This window comes from Oncorhynchus mykiss, chromosome 12 (genome assembly GCF_057628025.1).
Source record: "Oncorhynchus mykiss isolate SJ-2025 chromosome 12, ASM5762802v1, whole genome shotgun sequence".
Classification (NCBI taxonomy): Eukaryota; Metazoa; Chordata; class Actinopteri; order Salmoniformes; family Salmonidae; genus Oncorhynchus; species Oncorhynchus mykiss.
Window position 1 is genome coordinate 89,532,345 of NC_143033.1, and position 22,818 is coordinate 89,555,162.

Below are 22,818 nucleotides of genomic sequence, written 5' to 3' on the forward strand. Positions count from 1 at the left end.
TTCAGGGTGGAACCCAGGGCATACCCCAGTTTTAATGTGTGTGAAAGTGTGAAAATGCCAACACTAAAACCCCCTCATTCAACTACTCCTGGTTGAATGAAATGGTATAGTTCTGGGCAGGAACAAATGCCTTCAAACCCTGTATCTCTCCAGGACTAGTGATGGAGGTGACCACTGCTATAATGTCCTGAACCGCGGCCAGTTCCTGTGTCTGTGTTACCTGAGCTGTGCTGGGCCGGGAGGTCATTGAGCCCTGCCCCGGCCATCTGGAGGACGGCGGTGGTCCCTTCCGTTGCCAAGGCGCCGTCGCTGCCCGCGGAGCCCAGACTGGCCACGCTGCCTGTCAATGACACGCCATCAACTGGCCCGGACTCCAGGTCCTGGGGTACAGGTAGCTCCTCCCCTGCAGGGTAGTCTGTCTCCAACACACCTGAGAAACAGACATGTGAAAACACACAGAAGTGAGCACACACACACAGTACCGTTTTATTCATTCCATTCAGACGTTACAATGACCCCTTCATCTGATTGAGGGTAACACCAGCCAACACTGACATACACAGACCCATCTTGAGACATTATGAGGAATTTTAATACTATAAATTCCTCATAAACTGTACACAAACATACACACACAAACTACACACAAACATCACACACACACCTGGTATGCTGGCGATGCAGAGGACGTGTGAGTTGCAGGCGTAGAAGCTGTCCAGCAGGTCAGAGGGCTGGTTGGCCTCCAGCACCATGACTTTAGTAGAGGAGTGGGTACTGGTACAGATCCACACCCTGCAGGACATCTCATCCTGCAGGCGCAGCTCCTTCTCCTTCTCCTGGTCACCTTTCTCCTGCTCCTGAAGCAAGGACAGGACAGACTGATCATGAGTAAGGACAGGACAGGCTGATCATGAGCAAGGACAGGACAGACTGATCATGAGTAAGGACAGGACAGACTGATCATGAGTAAGGACATGACAGACTGATCATGAGCAAGGACAGGACAGACTGATCATGAGCTCCATTATACCAGGACTAGTATGTATAAGGGCTAACGATGTTGACTCGACTGAGGCCTGTCATGATGGCTTGAGGCCAGTACTAGTAAATATGAGAGCTTTAACTTGTGTCTGTATGTATTACCATCCAGTCTGCTTTCTCCAGTCATTTACAGTACAAGCTCTCAAAAACAGCATTAAACTGTTTTAAACACACTTATATTGTATAAAGTTCCAGCATACAGTACTTTTGTTGACTGATATACAAGCTCTCTAAAACAGTCAGAAGTTTCCATATACTGTCCTGTGATCCTGATGAGACACCCTCCTTACGTCAAGGTGCTTAAGGTACGGGTACACCCCCCTTGGCCAACATGCTCAAAACACCTCCCCCTTACCTTGTTCTCTGTCTCTAAATGGTCCAGGCTGCTCACAGAGCCCTTCCTGCTCTGTCCTTCCAACATGGACCCTCCCTCTCTGATCTTCCCTCCTGACAGGTTCACACCCGCAGCACACCACAGCTGCAGACATATCAATCAATCAATCAAACAACGTACAATTTATAGAAATTGCATTTAAAAAAGCTCAATACACCACAGGAGGTTAGTGGCACCTTAATTAGGGAGGACGGGAACGTGGTAATGGCTGGAGCGGAATGAGTGGAAAGGTATCAACAACATCAAACACAAAGTTTCCATGTGTTTGATGCCACTCCATTTGCTCCATTCCAGCCATTATTATGAGCCGTCCTCCCCTCAGCAGCCTCCATTGCAAAACATGTATTATACTAGTGTATCACAACTTGGTATTAAAATGTTGCATTGTGCACAATAGTAATGTATGTTTTCACAGATCAAAATGAAGTTAACTTAATCACAGTGTGTGCTGTGCTCACCTTCATAGAAGCATCTTTCTGGTCCAGGGGCCTCAGGTAGACTGGCACAGGTAGATTCTTCTCTTTGTTCTCTGTTGGGCCCCCGTTCACTACCTGAAAGGACACACAAGATGTCATATAACAAATAAAAACTTGGATATGGTTATTATTGCGAACTCTCTCCCTCTCTCTCTCCCTCCCATCCCCTCCTCTCCTACCTTAGATTTGCTGGGTAGACTCCATCCGTGGGCCTGTACCTGTCCATCCTCCTTCTGCATGTGGGCTTTGACCTGTCTGTACTGGGCCCTCTTTTGCTCCCTACGGGACGGAGAGGCGCACGGGTCCATTCTGACAGGGAGACAGGACAAAAAGGGAATTTCATTACAAAAAATTACATTATGGGCCGGTTTGCTGAATCCTGTACTAGAAAGCACTGTCAAATGAGATTCTCCAATGAAAAAGCTTTGAGGTCCAGAAATATGCCCAATATGGGAAACAAGCCCTAGGAGTATATGAACGTTTGTGTAGCATGGTTATGAAGAGTTCTAAAATAGAACAGGTTATGAAGAGTTCTAAAATAGAACAGGTTATGAAGAGTTCTAAAATAGAACAGGTTATGAAGAGTTCTAAAATAGAACAGGTTATGAACAGTTCTAAATAGAACAGGTTATGAAGAGTTCTAAAATAGAACAGGTTATGAAGAGTTCTAAAATAGAACAGGTTATGAAGAGTTCTAAAATAGAACAGGTTATGAAGAGTTCTAAAATAGAACAGGTTATGAACAGTTTTAACCATCATAAGTAGTTGACCCACATATCCATGATTCTATTATAAGTGCTGTGTAATACATGGAGTGAATGACCATAGCTCATCATGGCAGAGGTCAAGAGAGGAATAAGGAGAGCTGCAACATTACTAACACATGACAGAATGAGTGCTGTGTCACTACTCACTCCTCGTTGAGGAAGTCGAAGGCCTTGGACTTCTCGGTGGGGAACTGGGAGAAGGTGCTGCTCCTCTTCTTCATTCCCCCTCCTGCAGGGGGCATGTACTTCACCTCCCTCCCCTGGGACTCCGCCTTCTTCATCACTGCCGTGCTGGAGGAGGAGGGGCTAAAGAGGCGGCTGAAACTGCGGGGGGGAGAGAGAAACCATAGGGATGCGAAGGGGGGGGAGGGGTTGGTATAGGGAGGCGCAAGGCCGGGGGTCAACCACCAACCAACAGTAAACAGTCACCCACCACCACCACCATCACCTCAAGTATAGTGAAGTGAAGCATGCTGGGGATTTGGGTACGTTAATTAACAAAACCAAGGCCCACCCATCACAATACCACTCGTGGCCCCTTAACTGAACGGGAGTCATACATATTAATATATAGTATTATAAGCCTACATACAGTACACTAGTACTGTATATTAGGACACCTACACCTGTGTATTTCTGTGTTTGTATATACGTTTTGGCATTTGTTATCTGAATGTTGATAGCAGATAGTAATCTGATAGTGTGGGACAGATGGTAATCAAGCAGATAGATTTCAATAGACTGCATAACATGTGATTACAATGAGCTCCACAGGACAGTAAGAGGAAAGAGCCCCATGTTAAGACAGTTAATCACAGTAAAACTCACAGGGATGAAGGAGGACACCTCTGTCAGTTGATCAAAAGAAGCATGCAATTATATTTTTCATTATTTTCTTCATATGTCTACACATCATACTGTAATGGACAGTAGATCTTACAAGAGTGTGCATTAATAAAGAGTTGGACATATTTAAATCTCCGCACTACAACAGGTTATAGGCCTATTGCAGAACGAAGCACTTGTCCATACATTTTCCTGTAAACAAATACAACTTCTGAGAGGACATGAAGGAGGTACAATCAGCTGACATAGACCTCTCCCTCTCAGCAGTCTTTAAGCAGACTAGCAGGACAACATAAGGCAACAGGGGCAGGCGGGGGGAGGGCAAGAGAATCACATTGGACTGATTTGTTTGTGGATTGGATGGAAAACATGAAGAGTAGTACACATCCAGGATATGTCTATTGTTCAGGGGACTGTAGCAGACCTGGGTTGAAATACTATTCAAAATCCTTCAAAGACTTTGAACGTTTGCTTTAGCCTGCATGGACTGCCAGGTGGGTGAGATATACGCAGTTGGGAATTGTCTATTGGTTCCGGTGCAATAGGCAAGCTCAATCAAGCAAAGCTAAAGGATTTGAACGGATTTGAAATAGTATTTAAACCCATGGCTAGACTGTAGTTACTGTACCAAGGGGCAAGAGAGGGATGGCTATGATTTTTAAAACATTTACCTAAGACTGAACATTTAATAGCACATCCAGAAAGAAAGAAAACAGGGATGGAATTTCCAGAATGTTAGCATGTTGATAGTGTTGAATACATCATATCAGAAATGTATTTTTTTGGTACAGGTAGTCATTGAAGGAGAAATGCTTACAATTGCCAGATGCTGGATTTCTTCTTCTCAGTCAGGGAAGGGTTTTCTCTGGAGGCTCTGGTAAGACAACACAGCATCATGTTAAAGGGTTTTCTCTGGAGGCTCTGGTAAGACAACACAGCATCATGTTAAAGGGTTTTCTCTGGAGGCTCTGGTAAGACAACACAACATCATGTTAAAGGGTTTTCTCTGGAGGCTCTGGTAAGACAACACAACATCATGTTAAAGGGTTTTCTCTGGAGGCTCTGGTAAGACAACACAGCATCATGTTAAAGGGTTTTCTCTGGAGGCTCTGGTAAGACAACACAGCATCATGTTAAAGGGTTTTCTCTGGAGGCTCTGGTAAGACAACACAGCATCATGTTAAAGGGTTTTCTCTGGAGGCTCTGGTAAGACAACACAGCATCATGTTAAAGGGTTTTCTCTGGAGGCTCTGGTAAGACAACACAGCATCATGTTAAAGGGTTTTCTCTGGAGGCTCTGGTAAGACAACACAGCATCATGTTAAAGGGTTTTCTCTGGAGGCTCTGGTAAGACAACACAGCATCATGTTAAAGGGTTTTCTCTGGAGGCTCTGGTAAGACAACACAGCATCATGTTAAAGGGTTTTCTCTGGAGGCTCTGGTAAGACAACACAACATCATGTTAAAGGGTTTTCTCTGGAGGCTCTGGTAAGACAACACAGCATCATGTTAAAGGGTTTTCTCTGGAGGCTCTGGTAAGACAACACAGCATCATGTTAAAGGGTTTTCTCTGGAGGCTCTGGTAAGACAACACAGCATCATGTTAAAGGGTTTTCTCTGGAGGCTCTGGTAAGACAACACAGCATCATGTTAAAGGGTTTTCTCTGGAGGCTCTGGTAAGACAACACAGCATCATGTTAAAGGGTTTTCTCTGGAGGCTCTGGTAAGACAACACAGCATCATGTTAAAGGGTTTTCTCTGGAGGCTCTGGTAAGACAACACAACATCATGTTAAAGGGTTTTCTCTAGAGGCTCTGGTAAGACAACACAGCATCATGTTAAAGGGTTTTCTCTGGAGGCTCTGGTAAGACAACACAGCATCATGTTAAATGGTTTTCTCTGGAGGCTCTGGTAAGACAACACAGCATCATGTTAAAGGGACTGTTCAGCACAATTACTTACGACATTGGTTAGTTTAACCAAACCAAAGTGTTGATTGCAGTCACTCCTTGTCCATAAAAAGCCTTCTAAGTAAAGAGATATTTAGATAACTATGTCACTTCTCTGAACTATCCCTTCAACTCATTCATTTAAATTGGTAGAGCAAGGATAGAGCAGACGGATGATTTCAGAGTGGCGTCTCAGAGTGGAGCTTAAAGAGTGTATATGAAAGGGGTTGTGGAGAAGGAAACCCTTCACTAGGCAACATAGTATTATGTTTCATTCTATTTATTAACATTTGATCTCCAAAAATGTTGATTTACTTTTGAACATTCTGGAAGTTGTTCTGAAACAATGAACTTTGACGTCACTCTGGGAACCAGTTATAAAGCAACTGCAGCATATTACTATAGCAGAGGCCATGGAAACAACTGCTGCATATTACTATAGCAGAGACCATGGAAACAACTGCTGCATATTACTATAGCAGAGGCCATGGAAACAACTGCTGCATATTACTATAGCAGAGACCATGGAAACAACTGGAGCATATTACTATAGCAGAGGTCATGGAAACAACTGCTGCATATTACTATAGCAGAGGCCATGGAAACAACTGCTGCATATTACTATAGCAGAGACCATGGAAACAACTGGAGCATATTACTATAGCAGAGGCCATGGAAACAACTGCTGCATATTACTATAGCAGAGGCCATGGAAACAACTGCTGCATATTACTATAGCAGAGACCATGGAAACAACTGCTGCATATTACTATAGCAGAGGCCATGGAAACAACTGCTGCATATTACTATAGCAGAGGCCATGGAAACAACTGCTGCATATTACTATAGCAGAGGCCATGGAAACAACTGGAGCATATTACTATAGCAGAGACCATGGAAACAACTGCTGCATATTACTATAGCAGAGGCCATGGAAACAACTGCTGCATATTACTATAGCAGAGACCATGGAAACAACTGCTGCATATTACTATAGCAGAGACCATGGAAACAACTGCTGCATATTACTATAGCAGAGGTCATGGAAACAACTGGAGCATATTACTATAGCAGAGACCATGGAAACAACTGCTGCATATTACTATAGCAGAGACCATGGAAACAACTGCTGCATATTACTATAGCAGAGGTCATGGAAACAACTGGAGCATATTACTATAGCAGAGACCATGGAAACAACTGCTGCATATTACTATAGCAGAGGCCATGGAAACAACTGCTGCATATTACTATAGCAGAGACCATGGAAACAACTGCTGCATATTACTATAGCAGAGACCATGGAAACAACTGCTGCATATTACTATAGCAGAGGTCATGGAAACAACTGCTGCATATTACTATAGCAGAGGCCATGGAAACAACTGCTGCATATTACTATAGCAGAGGTCATGGAAACAACTGGAGCATATTACTATAGCAGAGGCCATGGAAACAACTGGAGCATATTACTATAGCAGAGGCCATGGAAACAACTGCTGCATATTACTATAGCAGAGACCATGGAAACAACTGCTGCATATTACTATAGCAGAGGCCATGGAAACAACTGGAGCATATTACTATAGCAGAGACCATGGAAACAACTGCTGCATATTACTATAGCAGAGGCCATGGAAACAACTGGAGCATATTACTATAGCAGAGGCCATGGAAACAACTGCTGCATATTACTATAGCAGAGGCCATGGAAACAACTGGAGCATATTACTATAGCAGAGACCATGGAAACAACTGCTGCATATTACTATAGCAGAGGCCATGGAAACAACTGGAGCATATTACTATAGCAGAGACCATGGAAACAACTGGAGCATATTACTATAGCAGAGGCCATGGAAACAACTGGAGCATATTACTATAGCAGAGGTCATGGAAACAACTGGAGCATATTACTATAGCAGAGGCCATGGAAACAACTGGAGCATATTACTATAGCAGAGGTCATGGAAACAACTGCAGCATATTACTATAGCAGAGGCCATGGAAACAACTGGAGCATATTACTATAGCAGAGGCCATGGAAACAACTGGAGCATATTACTATAGCAGAGACCATGGAAACAACTGGAGCATATTACTATAGCAGCGGTCATGGAAACAACTGCTGCATATTACTATAGCAGAGACCATGGAAACAACTGCAGCATATTACTATAGCAGAGACCATGGAAACAACTGCAGCATATTACTATAGCAGAGGCCATGGAAACAACTGGAGCATATTACTATAGCAGAGGCCATGGAAACAACTGCAGCATATTACTATAGCAGAGGCCATGGAAACAACTGCTGCATATTACTATAGCAGAGACCATGGAAACAACTGGAGCATATTACTATAGCAGAGGCCATGGAAACAACTGGAGCATATTACTATAGCAGAGACCATGGAAACAACTGCAGCATATTACTATAGCAGAGGCCATGGAAACAACTGTGGAAATGATTTATATGTTGTATCCATAGTCCTTTGCCTATTCCTTCATGTAGGTATCTGATTCTAGAAAAATAAATATATATACAGTGCCTTGCGAAAGTATTCGGCCCCCTTGAACTTTGCGACCTTTTGCCACATTTCAGGCTTCAAACATAAAGATATAAAACTGTATTTTTTTGTGAAGAATCAACAACAAGTGGGACACAATCATGAAGTGGAACGACATTTATTGGATATTTCAAACTTTTTTAACAAATCAAAAACTGAAAAATTGAGCGTGCAAAATTATTCAGCCCCGTTAAGTTAATACTTTGTAGCACCACCTTTTGCTGCGATTACAGCTGTAAGTTGCTTGGGGTATGTCTCTATCAGTTTTGCACATCGAGAGACTGAAATTTTTTCCCATTCCTCCTTGCAAAACAGCTCGAGCTCAGTGAGGTTGGATGGAGAGCATTTGTGAACAGCAGTTTTCAGTTCTTTCCACAGATTCTCGATTGGATTCAGGTCTGGACTTTGACTTGGCCATTCTAACACCTGGATATGTTTATTTTTGAACCATTCCATTGTAGATTTTGCTTTATGTTTTGGATCATTGTCTTGTTGGAAGACAAATCTCCGTCCCAGTCTCAGGTCTTTTGCAGACTCCATCAGGTTTTCTTCCAGAATGGTCCTGTGTTTGGCTCCATCCATCTTCCCATCAATTTTAACCATCTTCCCTGTCCCTGCTGAAGAAAAGCAGGTCCAAACCATGATGCTGCCACCACCATGTTTGACAGTGGGGATGGTGTGTTCAAGGTGATGAGCTGTGTTGCTTTTACGCCATTGCATTGTTGCCAAAAAGGTCAATTTTCGTTTCATCTGACCAGAGCACCTTCTTCCACATGTTTGGTGTGTCTCCCAGGTGGCTTGTGGCAAACTTTAAACAACACTTTTTATGGATATCTTTGAGAAATGGCTTTCTTCTTGCCACTCTTCCATAAAGGCCAGATTTGTGCAATATACGACTGATTGTTGTCCTATGGACAGAGTCTCCCACCTCAGCTGTAGATCTCTGTAGTTCATCCAGAGTGATCATGGGCCTCTTGGCTGCATCTCTGATCAGTTTTCTCCTTGTATGAGCTGAAAGTTTAGAGGGACGGCCAGGTCTTGGTAGATTTGCAGTGGTCTGATACTCCTTCCATTTCAATATTATCGCTTGCACAGTGCTCCTTGGGATGTTTAAAGCTTGGGAAATCTTTTTGTATCCAAATCCGGCTTTAAACTTCTTCACAACAGTATCTCGGACCTGCCTGGTGTGTTCCTTGTTCTTCATGATGCTCTCTGCGCTTTTAACGGACCTCTGAGACTATCACAGTGCAGGTGCATTTATTCGGAGACTTGATTACACACAGGTGGATTGTATTTATCATCATTAGTCATTTAGGTCAACATTGGATCATTCAGAGATCCTCACTGAACTTCTGGAGAGAGTTTGCTGCACTGAAAGTAAAGGGGCTGAATAATTTTGCACGCCCAATTTTTCAGTTTTTGATTTGTTAAAAAAGTTTGAAATATCCAATAAATGTCATTCCACTTCATGATTGTGTCCCACTTGTTGTTGATTCGTCACAAAAAAATACAGTTTTATATCTTTATGTTTGAAGCCTGAAATGTGGCAAAAGGTTGCAAAGTTCAAAGGGGCAGAATACTTTCGCAAGGCACTGTATATTGAGCCTCTCTCTCTCGTTAGCTAGCTGGCTATGGCTATCCAACATTGGAACTCTTCCAAGTCAAGGTAAGCTTTTGGTTTAATAAATGTATTGCCACGGGGCTCACCAGTATAACTGCTACACTACTTACTGACTGTACACCGTAATGCATGATTGTAGCAGGTTTACTAACACATTAGTTCTGGTAGGTATGTGGACTATGACATTAGCTAACATGGTGACAACAATGTAGGCTTGGTGTAGTGGTTAGCGATCATTTGCGCCTGGGCACAGACAGCTGTTGTGTTGTGCAATGAAGTCCACAAGCGAAGGGAAAAGGTGAGACGAGGAGAGAACGTGGATGTGAGAAGGAATCATACAACAAGCAAAGTGATTATGCTGTTTGTATGTGGCTTCTATGAAAGCAAACTGTGTTTGCGGGTGATCAGGGGTGTATTCATTCTGCCGATTCTGTTGAAAAACAAATCTTAAACAGAAGCAAGCGGGAAAAAATGGGGAATGTGAATGACATTTATCCAATATGCTGTAATAGAAATAAGGCCATGCTCATTAAAAATTGTCCTCCCTGATCTTAAATGGCACCGACCGCCACTGACTCAAGTGTATGGCAGTGGCCTAGTTTCAAGTCTAGCATTCAGATTAAGAGGAAAGTCCTCTTAAAATGTGGAGATATAATTGACCAAATTGTTTAATTGGCCATATTGTTTAAAAATACATGGTTAGCTGAGGGATTGCATTGTATACTGGCTCTATTCGATTCCCTTCAATCCTACTCTCTCCTCTCCTCCTCCTCACCTGATCATCTCTGTCCACCTAACAGCCTCCTGTAATTCCATCAGTCTCTCCTTGTACTGGTTCCTCTCCATGAGGACTCTAGCCATCTCTACCCTGGTGAACCTCTTCCTCTGGGCTGTAGGAACGTCACTCTGGAACACCAGAGAGAGAGGGTGTTTTTAATTGGTCGGCCATACAACGCACCAATCACAGTAACAAGCTGAATTTTAAGGAAGGTACATTTTGCAGCAATATCATAAAAATATACATTTAACAGTGATTACAATATAGAAAAGGGCACCACTATAGGACATGAAGAGGTACAGTCACATTATACAGGACAATGTTATACATATGGTAAGAGGCACTCACATCCTCTTCCTCGTTTGGCTTCCCTTTCACCTCCTCCATCTCCACACGCACTCTGGAAAAACAGAAGAATTGGTTCAATCAGGTTCATCAACAATATGCTATGCCATGTGTTCATGTTGACAGTTTACTCTTGGTGATTTCCCTAAAAACAGTCTTATAATTGGGGTGGCCATATTAATATGGTGTGTTGCTGTTGTCAAATCAAATCAAATCTGATTTGTCACATGCCCTGAATACAACAGGTGTAGAACTTACATGATCAGTTGTGTGTAGTGTGTTATCGTGTGTTGTTGTTGTTATTCACCCACTTCTTGAGCTCCTCCTCCAGCTCTCTGTTCTTCTCCTCCAGGTTTTTCCTGGTCTGTGTCACAGCGTCTAGTTCCCCCTGCAACACTTCCTTCTCACACGACAGCTCATCCACCCGCGCTATCAGGTCATTCTTCACCACATTCAGAGCGTTCCTACAGGAAACAAGGGGGGAAAGGAATGAATGTGACACCTTACAACACTGCATGCAAGATGTTTGTGTTATGTTGTGCTTCCAGTATATAGTCCGGTATAGTGGGATCTACAAAGCTAAATACATCTAAATATGGAATAGACTTTAGACCAGTTTAAAAGACTAATAACATTTTAATAACTTTGGGGGGTATACATTGAACAAAAATATAAATGCAACATGTAAAGTGTTAGTCCCATGTTTCATGAGCTGAAATAAAAGATCCCAGAAACAAAAATCTTCTTTCTCTAAAATGTTTGTGCTGAAATTTGTTTACATCCCTGTTAGTGAGCATTTCTCCTTTGCCAAGATTGTCCATCCACCTGACAGGTGTGGCATTTCAATAAGCTGATTTCACAGAATGATCATTACACAGGTGCACCTTGTGGTGGGGACAATAAAAGGCCACTCTAAAATGTCATTTCTTGTCACACAACACAATGCCACAGATGTCTCAAATTGAGGGAGTGTGCAATTTCCACGCTGACTGCAGGAATGTCCACCAGAGCTGTTGCCAGAGAATTTCATGTTAATTTCTCTACCATAAGCCACCTCCAACGTTGTTTTAGAGAATTTTGCAGTACAGCCAACTGGCCTCACAGCCGCAGACCATGTGTATGGCATCGCGTGGGCGAGTGGTTTGCTGATGTCGACGTTGTGAACAGAGTGCTCCACGGTGGCGGTGGGGTTATGGTATGGGCAGATAACATGATGAGATATTGAGGCCCAATGTCGTGCCATTCATCTGCCGCCATCACCTCACGTTCCAGCATGATAATGCACGGCCCCATGTCTCAAGGATCTGTACACAATTCCTGGAAGCTGAAAACGTCCCAGTTCTTCTATGGCCTGCATACTCACCAGACATGTCACCCCTTGAGCATGTTTGGGATGCTCTGGATCGATGTGTAGGACAGCGTGTTCCAGTTCCCGCCAATATCCAGAAACTTTGCACAGCCATTGAAGAGGAGTGGGACAACATTCCACAGGCCACAATCAACAGCCTGCTCAACTTTATGTGAAGGAGATGTGTCACGCTGCACGAGGCAAATGGTGGTCACACCAGATACTGACTGGTTTTCTGATCTACGCCCCTACATTTAAGGTATCTGTGACCAACGGATGCATTTCTGTATTCCCAGTCGTGTGAAATCCGTAGATTAGGACCTAATGAATTTATGGAACTGTAAATCAAATCCTTGAAATTGTTGCATGTTGCGTTTATATTTTTGTTGAGTATAAACGTCAAATAAATCTAAAACTACACCGATCTCAGTGTGTTTTTCTTACTTTGTCTCCATTAGTTGTGTGTTCTCCGTGATCAGGTTCTCAACCTCACGACCCATACCTGTAAACAAGGAGCAACACCAGCCAGGGGAGAAATTAGCTTGTTTTCTGCTTTGTGTTTATACAACTGGAGTTTATAGAACAGCATGTGTAGAAGGCCTGGATAGATTATATTATGTATCAAATAGTTCTTAATCAACTATGAATAAATCAATATTTATGGAGGTGCATTTACTTCAATGGATGAACACATCATCACATTGACTGACTTTAATATTCATATAGATATAATAAAGAATCAGTCCATTCAGGGTGTTAAATATCTCATAGTGACATATTTCTAAGAAGAACAAAACAGGGACAACCCCAACAGCCACCACACAGAACATGTTACATGTTGCAACAGAGTAGGATGGAGCGAGCGGGTGAGGTCTTACCGAGCAAGCTAAGGTCTGAGAAAACCATGCAATCCAAGTCAGGCAAGAGAACGAGAGAGAGGTGGAGAGAGTGAGACATGAGGTGTGTATGAGAAACACAACGGAGGAATGAGAGCTAGGGTACTCCTAACAGGCTAGTGGGAAAGGAATGAGTTACAGTTCTAGGGTAGAGAGACAGTGGGGAAAGGAATGAGAACTAGGGTACTCCTAACAGGCTAGTGGGAAAGGAATGAGTTACAGTTCTAGGGTAGAGAGACAGTGGGGAAAGGAATGAGAACTAGGGTACTCCTAACAGGCTAGTGGGGAAAGGAATGAGAACTAGGGTACTCCTAACAGGCTAGTGGGGAAAGGAATGAGAACTAGGGTACTCCTAACAGGCTAGTGGGGAAAGGAATGAGAACTAGGGTACTCCTAACAGGCTAGTGGGGAAAGGAATGAGAACTAGGGTACTCCTAACAGGCTAGTGGGGAAAGGAATGAGAACTAGGGTACTCCTAACAGGCTAGTGGGGAAAGGAATGAGAGCTAGGGTACTCCTAACAGGCTAGTGGGGAAAGGAATGAGAACTAGGGTACTCCTAACAGGCTAGTGGGGAAAGGAATGAGAACTAGGGTACTCCTAACAGGCTAGTGGGGAAAGGAATGAGAGCTAGGGTACTCCTAACAGGCTAGTGGGAAAGGAATGAGAGCTAGGGTACTCCTAACAGGCTAGTGGGGAAAGGAATGAGAGCTAGGGTACTCCTAACAGGCTAGTGGGGAAAGGAATGAGTTACAGTTCTAGGGTAGAGAGACAGTGGGGAAAGGAATGAGAGCTAGGGTACTCCTAACAGGCTAGTGGGGAAAGGAATGAGAACTAGGGTACTCCTAACAGGCTAGTGGGGAAAGGAATGAGAACTAGGGTACTCCTAACAGGCTAGTGGGGAAAGGAATGAGAACTAGGGTACTCCTAACAGGCTAGTGGGGAAAGGAATGAGAACTAGGGTACTCCTAACAGGCTAGTGGGGAAAGGAATGAGAGCTAGGGTACTCCTAACAGGCTAGTGGGGAAAGGAATGAGAACTAGGGTACTCCTAACATGCTAGTGGGGAAAGGAATGAGTTACAGTTCTAGGGTAGAGAGACAGTTGGGAAAGCTAGAGAAGCTATAAAAACAAACACACAGACTAAAACTATTTCAGCTGTATAGTAAAAAAGGTGTTATTAAAGCTGTACGATGAGTTATTCTTCATGCTTATGGTGCATGTTAGACAGAAATCAGTATAACCAAAGCAGTTATATGAAGAACAAACATTTTCCAAATGCATTTAGCCCTTCTAACAGTTTTCATATGTCTGGTTTCATCTTGTGATCAACCTTTGTTTCCACTGTAATGCTAGCGAGGAGCGGGGGTCAAATGCAGGTCAAGGCAGTAGTAGTAGAGCAATGAGCTGAAGATATGAGGTGGTGAGAGGCCGAATGTAGAGCAGGCCAAATGTAGAGCAGGGATGGGCAACTGGTCCTGAAGGGCCACAGTGTATACAGGCAGGCTTTTGTTCCAGCCCAGCATTGAAACACACCAGATTCACAAAGCCTGATAAACTAGCCATGGTTTTCCAATATAGACCATGTTTGCTTTAATTAAGTCAGGTGTGTTAGGGTGGAGCAAAATCCTGCACCCACAACTGCAGATACCCATCCCTGGAATAGAGTTTTTCTCTGAGGGCATAGAGAGAGGTATCGGAGGAGAAATAACAAAGGAGAGGTTTTGAGGTCATAATACACACCAGAGTACTCCACTGGGGTTAGGGACAAGAGCCAGAGGAGAGGACATGACGAGGAGAGAGAGAGGCGGGTTAGACACTGATGGAGCTAACAGCAGAGAATGACTTTCAACTTATACAAGCAGAATTTCTAAATCCAGTTTAGCTTTGTTTTTACCTAACAGCAACGGTTATTTCACTTCAGTGCAACAGCCAGTGTGTATTAGTGAGCTGAATGTAGTACAATAGTGTCCGTTTATTGTCTAACTCAGTGGCCTGCTACTATAGTAATTCATGAGTTAGCATGCATTGAACACAGAAGCAGGAACCACGTAGGGAGGTCACCTGGGTAAACAACACACTCAGACACTCACAAGGGGTTAACACAAGTCATCCCAAAACTAGTTCAACTCCATCTGTCAAAAGACATTCCAAAACGAGTTTAACTTCATCTGTCAAGAGACATATTCTAAAGATACACTTTTAAATGAATCCAATTGTTGAACTTTGTAGTTGACAGTGTCACACAGTTTGTTCGTCCATTTTTTAAAATAGATAAATCTTCCCAAAAGTTGCTGTAATGTTGGGGGGAAATGAATATTGTTTCTTGAAGGTGTCAGGCTTAATTTAGTTCTTACAGAATAGCTTATTTAGAAACGGATCCTTGTGTTGTAATTCATTATCACAACGTTACTACAATGTTACTACAACATTACTAAAATAGCCACAGATCGTTAAAGGTGTTATATTTCATTAGAGTCACTAGTGTTATAACAATGTTACTACAATCCTAAACACTACACATCCTTGGAGGGGTTTTGCTGCTATAGGAAAGAGGTCCTTCCCTCGCTTACCCAGCAGGTCGGCCCCCTCGTCCACGTCTCCGATGACGTCCCCTATGCCTGCAGACGACAGCTCCGCAAACAGAGAGTCTGTGTTGCGGTCAAACGCCATGTTCTCAATGCCAATGCCTCCTTTGGTCGGGGTGCTGCATAGTGAAGGGATTAGCAGTTAGCATTTAGCACATTGTACAGGAGTAATACCCAATGGTGATGGTTTTGTAGGGGTTACCTGGATGCTTTGTATCCACTGAGGTCCATGTCCAGTTCAGGGGTGGACTCAATGATGTCATGCACCTCTGAGCTATCCTCGTTCTCTGGCAAACCTACAGGACACATATCATACGGAATAGAATCAAATCAAAGAGACCTTCATTATGTGCTATTAGATCATCAAGAATGGATACAAAGATAAATCTCTCTGTCATCTACCATTATAATACTTGTCGTGAGAACTTAGCTGCAGTATCGTGAGTAACATTTCATACCCACTGATATTGACCTGTTCCCCAGTGCCGCCAGCAACTCCATGCTCTTACTGTTTGGCCCCTCCCCCTCCATGGCGACGTCTGATGCCGTGGTGGACATGGGAGTGACCGACTTTGAGCCAAGGTCCGACAGCTCGTCCTGCAACCACAACCGATAGGGTCATCATAGAGGTCATAGAGAGGTCAAGAGTCAAAGGTTAACCCTAACCTTGACCTTGACCCATTTTCCTGAACTAGGGCCCAGAGTTTTTCATGGTACGGTCATGTGCGGAGGAAAAACTCCTGCCTCTAGTGCTAGGTACAGTAGAGACAGAACAGGAACTAAGGAACACAGGGACGTCACCATGGTAACAGGTCCGACAGGGGAGACACCACAACACCACAGCTCAGCCTGGCTTAAAGCAATCACACTGGAGCTGGGGACAAAACTAAACAAGCACTAGTTACAGACATTGAGGATACAAGTAGTACAGACAGAAACCCATCGCCTGTGATCCATCAACTTCCATTAAAAATGTATTCTATTATGAGTCAGTTAAGAACAAATTCTTATTTACAATGACGGCCTACACCAGCCAAACCTGGACAATGCTGGGCCAATTGTGTGCCGCCCATTGGGACTCCCAATCACAGCTGGATGTAATTCATTGTAGTGACGCCTCTTGCACTGAGATGCAGTGCCTTAGACCACTGCGCCACTCGGGAGTAAAGATGTTTCATTTTAATATATAACATTTCTTAAAGGTATTTATTTGAAGTGATGGCTTTTTCATTGGGATAAGCTCTAAAAAACTGAAATTGGTATCCATTATTCTGTACAATAATCAAATATGAATTTGATGGTAGATTATCTATTTTGTGTAGTTTGAGCTCAGGACCAGGAACATGTTGACTGGGACAAGGAAGGGTAGAACACAGTCAACAGCTAATACACACTAATTCACACTTCACATCAGATCACAGGGTTCACATGGACTTCACAAGAGGTCAGAGGTCAACACAGAACATAAACCAATCATGGGCCCAGTGGGGAGTGCCATTCCTCCACTGAGAGACAACAACACAGAACACACACACAACTCAAAGGTCAGCTCATAACAGAAACAAACACAAGGTTAACTATGAATGACAACACAATAATAAGTGAACTAATCTCCAATGTTAAGTCTACATAGAGTACAATAAGATAGAAAACTACAGAGTGGAGTTCTACTGTGTAAAACTACAAAGAGTGTTATAACTACGAAGACTGTTATTTAACTATGGAGAGTGGTATGCATGCTAAAACTGTGAGATAACAACATACTGTGAGACAATTTGCTTCCAAGTTCACGTGAAAACAATGAAACGGAGCTAGGAAAGCAACAGCGTGTGTAAGAAGTACAGCTAGTACCATGCAGTTTGGCAAAATGAAACATAGAAGCTGAATGGAACCACGCCTTCCCCACTCTACAGACCACTGACTGATCAAAACAGCTCATTTTAGGGGGGAAACTAAATGGAGGTGATCATTGACTGTTCATTTAGCTCACTGAGGAGGATCTATCTAGGATTTGAAGGGAAACCTGACATGGTTGCATTGGGCTCAGGTGGTCTGTGAAGTGAGGGACTTTGAATAATGCGCAAAGAGATGCTGCTTGCTCTGAAAAAATGAAACAGCACACTGAAGACAACTACTAAAGCCCACACACACACACAACATGGGGTCTCCATGGCATGTACAAGCGGGTTGCAGTGACACTTTTCTTCTCCACCACCACAGAGACAACTACCTTGCAGTCGTCTGGGAGAGAATTCCCCCAAGAGATCTGCAGCGTACTGTAACCATCCCTTTTCTCTGGGGGGTCGTCTGTATCCAACTGCTTGGGAAGAGAGATACAATGAAGAGGCGCATTTCTGCAGAAGCACTGAGGCAACACACACTGCCAAGCGTGCGTGTGTGTGTGAGTGTGAGTGTCGGTCTACATTTGTCATGTACTGTCATGTTGTGTCTTGTCTCTGTCCTTTCCCTTCACCCTGTCTCCCTCTGCTGGTCGTTGTTAGGTTACCTTTTCTCCCCCTCTTTCCCCCAGCTGTGCCTTGTCTCCTCCTAACCACCTCGTCACCCCTTTTCCCACCTGTTCCCTTTTTCCCTCTGATTAGGTCCCTATATCTCTCTCTGTTCCTGCTCCTGTCCTTGTCGGATTCTTGTTTGTTGTGTTTCATGCCTGAACCAGACTGTCGTCATGTGTGCTGTAACCTTGTCTTGTCCTGTCGGAATCTGCCGGTCCGTCTGAGCCTACCTATGTTTGGTAATTAAAGAAGCTCTGTTTAAGTTAATTCGCTTTTGGGTCCTCATTCACGCACCGTAACAGAAGAATCCGACCAAGAATGGACCCAGCGACTTCGGATCCTCTCCACTCAGCCGTCGGGATCCAGGGAGCGATGCTAGGCAGACACGAGCAGGAATTGTCTGCTGCTCGACATGCCGTTGAGACCCTGGCCACCCAAGTCTCCAACCTCACAGAACAGGTTCACCATCTCCGCCTCGATCCACCGGCCACTTCCAGGGCTTTCGAATCTCCGGAGCCCAGAATCAATAACCCGCCGTGTTACTCTGGGGAGCCCACTGAATGCCGCTCGTTCCTCACCCAGTGTGATATTGTGTTTTCTCTCCAGCCCTACACTTTCTCCAGGAGCACTGCTTGTGTCGCCTACGTCATATCTCTCCTTATTGGACGGGCTCGTGAGTGGGGCACGGCAATCTGGGAGGCAAGGGCTGAGTGTACTAACCAGTATCAGGACTTTAAGGAGGAGATGATACGGGTTTTTGATCGATCTGTTTTTGGGGAGGAGGCTTCCAGGGCCCTGTCTTCCCTATGTCAAGGTAATCGATCCATAACAGACTACTCTATTGAGTTTCGCACTCTTGCTGCCTCCAGTGGCTGGAACGAGCCGGCTTTGCTCGCTCGTTTTCTGGAGGGTCTCCGCGCAGAGGTAAAGGATGAGATTCTCTCCCGGGAGGTTCCTTCCAGCGTGGATTCCTTGATTGAACTCGCTATTCGCATTGAGCGACGGGTTGATCTTCGTCACCGAGCTCGTGGAAAGGAGCTCGCGTTCTCCGTTGCCCCCCTCTCCGCATCACTACCATCTTCCTCTGCCGGCTCGGGTGCTGAGCCCATGCAGCTGGGAGGTATCCGCATCTCGACTAAGGAGAGGGAACGGAGAATCACCAACCGCCTCTGTCTCTATTGCGGTTCCGCTGGTCATTTTGTCACTTCATGTCCAGTAAAAGGCCAGAGCTCATCAGTAAGCGGAGGGCTACTGGTAAGCGCTACTACTCCTGTCTCTCCTTCAAGATCCTGCACTACCTTGTCGGTCCATCTACGCTGGACCGGTTCGTCAGCTTCCTGCAGTGCCTTAATAGACTCTGGGGCGGAGGGCTGTTTTATGGACGAGACCTGGGCTCGGGAACATGACATTCCTCTCAGACAGTTAAAGGAGCCCACGGCCTTGTTCGCCCTGGATGGTAGTCCTCTCCCCAGGATTCAGCGTGAGACGCTACCTTTAACCCTCACTGTTTCTGGTAATCATAGTGAAACCATTTCTTTTTTAATTTTTCGTTCACCTTTTACACCTGTTGTTTTGGGCCATCCCTGGCTAGTTTGTCATAATCCTTCCATTAATTGGTCTAGTAATTCTATCCTCTCCTGGAACGTCTCTTGTCATGTGAAATGTTTAATGTCTGCTATCCCTCCTGTTTCCTCTGTCTCTTCTTCACAGGAGGAGCCTGGTGATTTGACAGGGGTGCCGGAGGAATATCACGATCTGCGCACGGTGTTCAGTCGGTCCAGGGCCACCTCTCTTCCTCCACACCGGTCGTATGATTGTAGTATTGATCTCCTTCCGGGAACCACCCCCCCCCGGGGTAGACTATACTCTCTGTCGGCTCCCGAACGTAAGGCTCTCGAAGATTTTTTGTCTGTAGCTCTTGACGCCGGTACCATAGTCCCCTCCTCCTCTCCCGCCGGAGCGGGGTTTTTTTTTGTCAAGAAGAAGGACGGGTCTCTGCGCCCCTGCATAGATTATCGAGGGCTGAATGACATAACAGTGAAGAATCGTTATCCGCTTCCTCTTATGTCTTCAGCCTTCGAGATCCTGCAGGGAGCCAGGTTTTTCACTAAGTTGGACCTTCGTAACGCTTACCATCTCGTGCGCATCAGGGAGGGGGACGAGTGGAAGACGGCGTTTAACACTCCGTTAGGGCACTTTGAATACCGGGTTCTTCCTTTCGGCCTCGCTAACGCTCCAGCTGTCTTTCAGGCATTAGTCAATGATGTCCTGAGAGACATGCTGAACATCTTTGTTTTCGTTTACCTTGACGATATCCTGATTTTTTCACCGTCACTCCAGATTCATGTTCAGCACGTTCGACGTGTCCTCCAGCGCCTTTTAGAGAATTGTCTTTTTGTGAAGGCTGAGAAGTGCACTTTTCATGCCTCCTCCGTCACATTTCTCGGTTCTGTTATTTCCGCTGAAGGCATTAAGATGGATCCCGCTAAGGTCCAAGCTGTCATTGATTGGCCCGTCCCTAAGTCACGCGTCGAGCTGCAGCGCTTTCTCGGCTTCGCGAACTTCTATCGTCGTTTCATCCGTAATTTCGGTCAGGTGGCAGCTCCTCTCACAGCCCTTACTTCTGTCAAGACGTGCTTTAAGTGGTCCGTTTCCGCCCAGGGAGCTTTTGATCTCCTCAAGAATCGTTTTACATCCGCTCCTATCCTTGTTACACCTGACGTCTCTAGACAGTTCGTTGTCGAGGTTGACGCGTCAGAGGTGGGCGTGGGAGCCATTCTTTCTCAGCGCTCCCTCTCTGACGACAAGGTACACCCATGCGCGTATTTTTCTCATCGCCTGTCGCCGTCGGAACGTAACTATGATGTGGGTAACCGCGAACTGCTCGCCATCCGGTTAGCCCTAGGCGAATGGCGACAGTGGTTGGAGGGGGCGACCGTTCCTTTTGTCGTTTGGACTGACCATAGGAACCTTGAGTACATCCGTTCTGCCAAACGACTTAATGCGCGTCAGGCGCGTTGGGCGCTGTTTTTCGCTCGTTTCGAGTTCGTGATTTCTTATCGTCCGGGCTCTAAGAACACCAAGCCTGATGCTTTGTCTCGTCTCTTCAGTTCTTCAGTAGCCTCCACTGACCCCGAGGGGATTCTCCCTGAGGGGCGTGTTGTCGGGTTGACTGTCTGGGGAATTGAGAGGCAGGTAAAGCAAGCGCTCACTCACACTCCGTCGCCGCGCGCTTGTCCTAGGAACCTTCTTTTCGTTCCCGTTCCTACTCGTCTGGCCGTTCTTCAGTGGGCTCACTCTGCCAAGTTAGCCGGCCACCCTGGCGTTCGGGGTACGCTTGCTTCCATTCGCCAGCGTTTTTGGTGGCCCACCCGGGAGCATGACACGCGTCGTTTCGTGGCTGCTTGTTCGGTCTGCGCGCAGACTAAGTCCGGTAACTCTCCTCCTGCCGGCCGTCTCAGGCCGCTTCCTATTCCCTCTCGACCGTGGTCTCACATCGCCTTAGATTTTGTCACCGGACTGCCTTCGTCAGCGGGGAAGACTGTTATTCTTACGGTTGTCGATAGGTTCTCTAAGGCGGCTCATTTCATTCCCCTTGCTAAGCTTCCTTCTGCTAAAGAGACGGCACAAATCATCATCGAGAATGTTTTCAGAATTCATGGCCTTCCGTCAGACGTCGTTTCGGACAGAGGTCCGCAATTCACGTCTCAATTTTGGAGGGAGTTTTGCCGTTTGATTGGGGCTTCCGTCAGTCTCTCTTCCGGCTTTCACCCCCAGTCTAACGGTCAAGCAGAACGGGCCAATCAGACTATTGGTCGCATCTTACGCAGTCTTTCTTTTCGCAACCCTGCGTCTTGGTCAGAACAGCTCCCCTGGGCAGAATACGCCCACAACTCGCTTCCTTCGTCTGCGACCGGGCTATCTCCTTTTCAGAGTAGCCTCGGGTACCAGCCTCCGCTGTTCTCATCTCAGTTCGCCGAGTCCAGCGTCCCCTCCGCTCAGGCTTTTGTCCAACGTTGCGAGCGCACCTGGAAGAGGGTCAGGTCTGCACTTTGCCGTTATAGGACGCAGACTGTGAGGGCTGCTAATAAGCGTAGAACTAAGAGTCCTAGATATTGTCGCGGTCAGAGAGTTTGGCTCTCCACTCAGAACCTTCCCCTTAAGACGGCTTCTCGCAAGTTGACCCCGCGGTTCATTGGTCCGTTCCGTATTTCTCGGGTCATTAATCCTGTCGCAGTTCGACTTCTTCTTCCGCGATACCTTCGTCGCGTCCACCCGGTCTTCCATGTCTCCTGCATCAAGCCCGTCCTTCGCGCCCCTGCTCGTCTTCCCCCCCCCCCCCATCCTTGTCGAGGGCGCACCCATCTACAGGGTCCGTAGAATTTTGGACATGCGTCCTCGGGGCCGTGGTCACCAGTACCTCGTAGATTGGGAGGGGTACGGTCCTGAGGAGAGGAGTTGGGTTCCCTCTCGGGACGTGCTGGACCGTGCGCTGATCGAGGATTTCCTCCGTTGCCGCCAGGTTTCCTCCTCGAGTGCGCCAGGAGGCGCTCGGTGAGTGGGGGGGTACTGTCATGTACTGTCATGTTGTGTCTTGTCTCTGTCCTTTCCCTTCACCCTGTCTCCCTCTGCTGGTCGTTGTTAGGTTACCTTTTCTCCCCCTCTTTCCCCCAGCTGTGCCTTGTCTCCTCCT

At 45.5% G+C, this 22,818-nt stretch overlaps 1 protein-coding gene across 13 annotated transcripts in view; it reads right to left on the minus strand.

The window, feature by feature from the left end:
• spag9a (sperm associated antigen 9a) overlaps positions 1-22,818 on the minus strand; it is a 55,568-nt gene that overhangs the window by 7,930 nt on the left and 24,820 nt on the right. For 2 of the 13 annotated variants that reach the window (XM_090193963.1, XM_090193961.1), the window contains exons 6-21: positions 17,846-17,932; positions 16,074-16,212; positions 15,818-15,911; positions 15,601-15,734; positions 14,771-14,782; positions 12,579-12,636; positions 11,098-11,250; positions 10,790-10,841; positions 10,439-10,569; positions 4,342-4,398; positions 2,826-3,002; positions 2,091-2,220; positions 1,894-1,986; positions 1,397-1,519; positions 665-857; positions 221-430 (exon numbers count right to left, since the gene is read on the minus strand). In XM_090193963.1, coding sequence (XP_090050089.1) covers positions 221-430; positions 665-857; positions 1,397-1,519; positions 1,894-1,986; positions 2,091-2,220; positions 2,826-3,002; positions 4,342-4,398; positions 10,439-10,569; positions 10,790-10,841; positions 11,098-11,250; positions 12,579-12,636; positions 14,771-14,782; positions 15,601-15,734; positions 15,818-15,911; positions 16,074-16,212; positions 17,846-17,932 — 1,843 coding nt within the window. Of the gene's footprint in view, positions 1-220; positions 431-664; positions 858-1,396; positions 1,520-1,893; positions 1,987-2,090; positions 2,221-2,825; positions 3,003-4,341; positions 4,399-10,438; positions 10,570-10,789; positions 10,842-11,097; positions 11,251-12,578; positions 12,637-13,012; positions 13,056-14,770; positions 14,783-15,600; positions 15,735-15,817; positions 15,912-16,073; positions 16,213-17,845; positions 17,933-22,818 lie in introns of those variants that run through there. The other 11 variants (XM_090193964.1, XM_090193962.1, XM_090193973.1 and 8 more) reach the window with 9 other exon arrangements.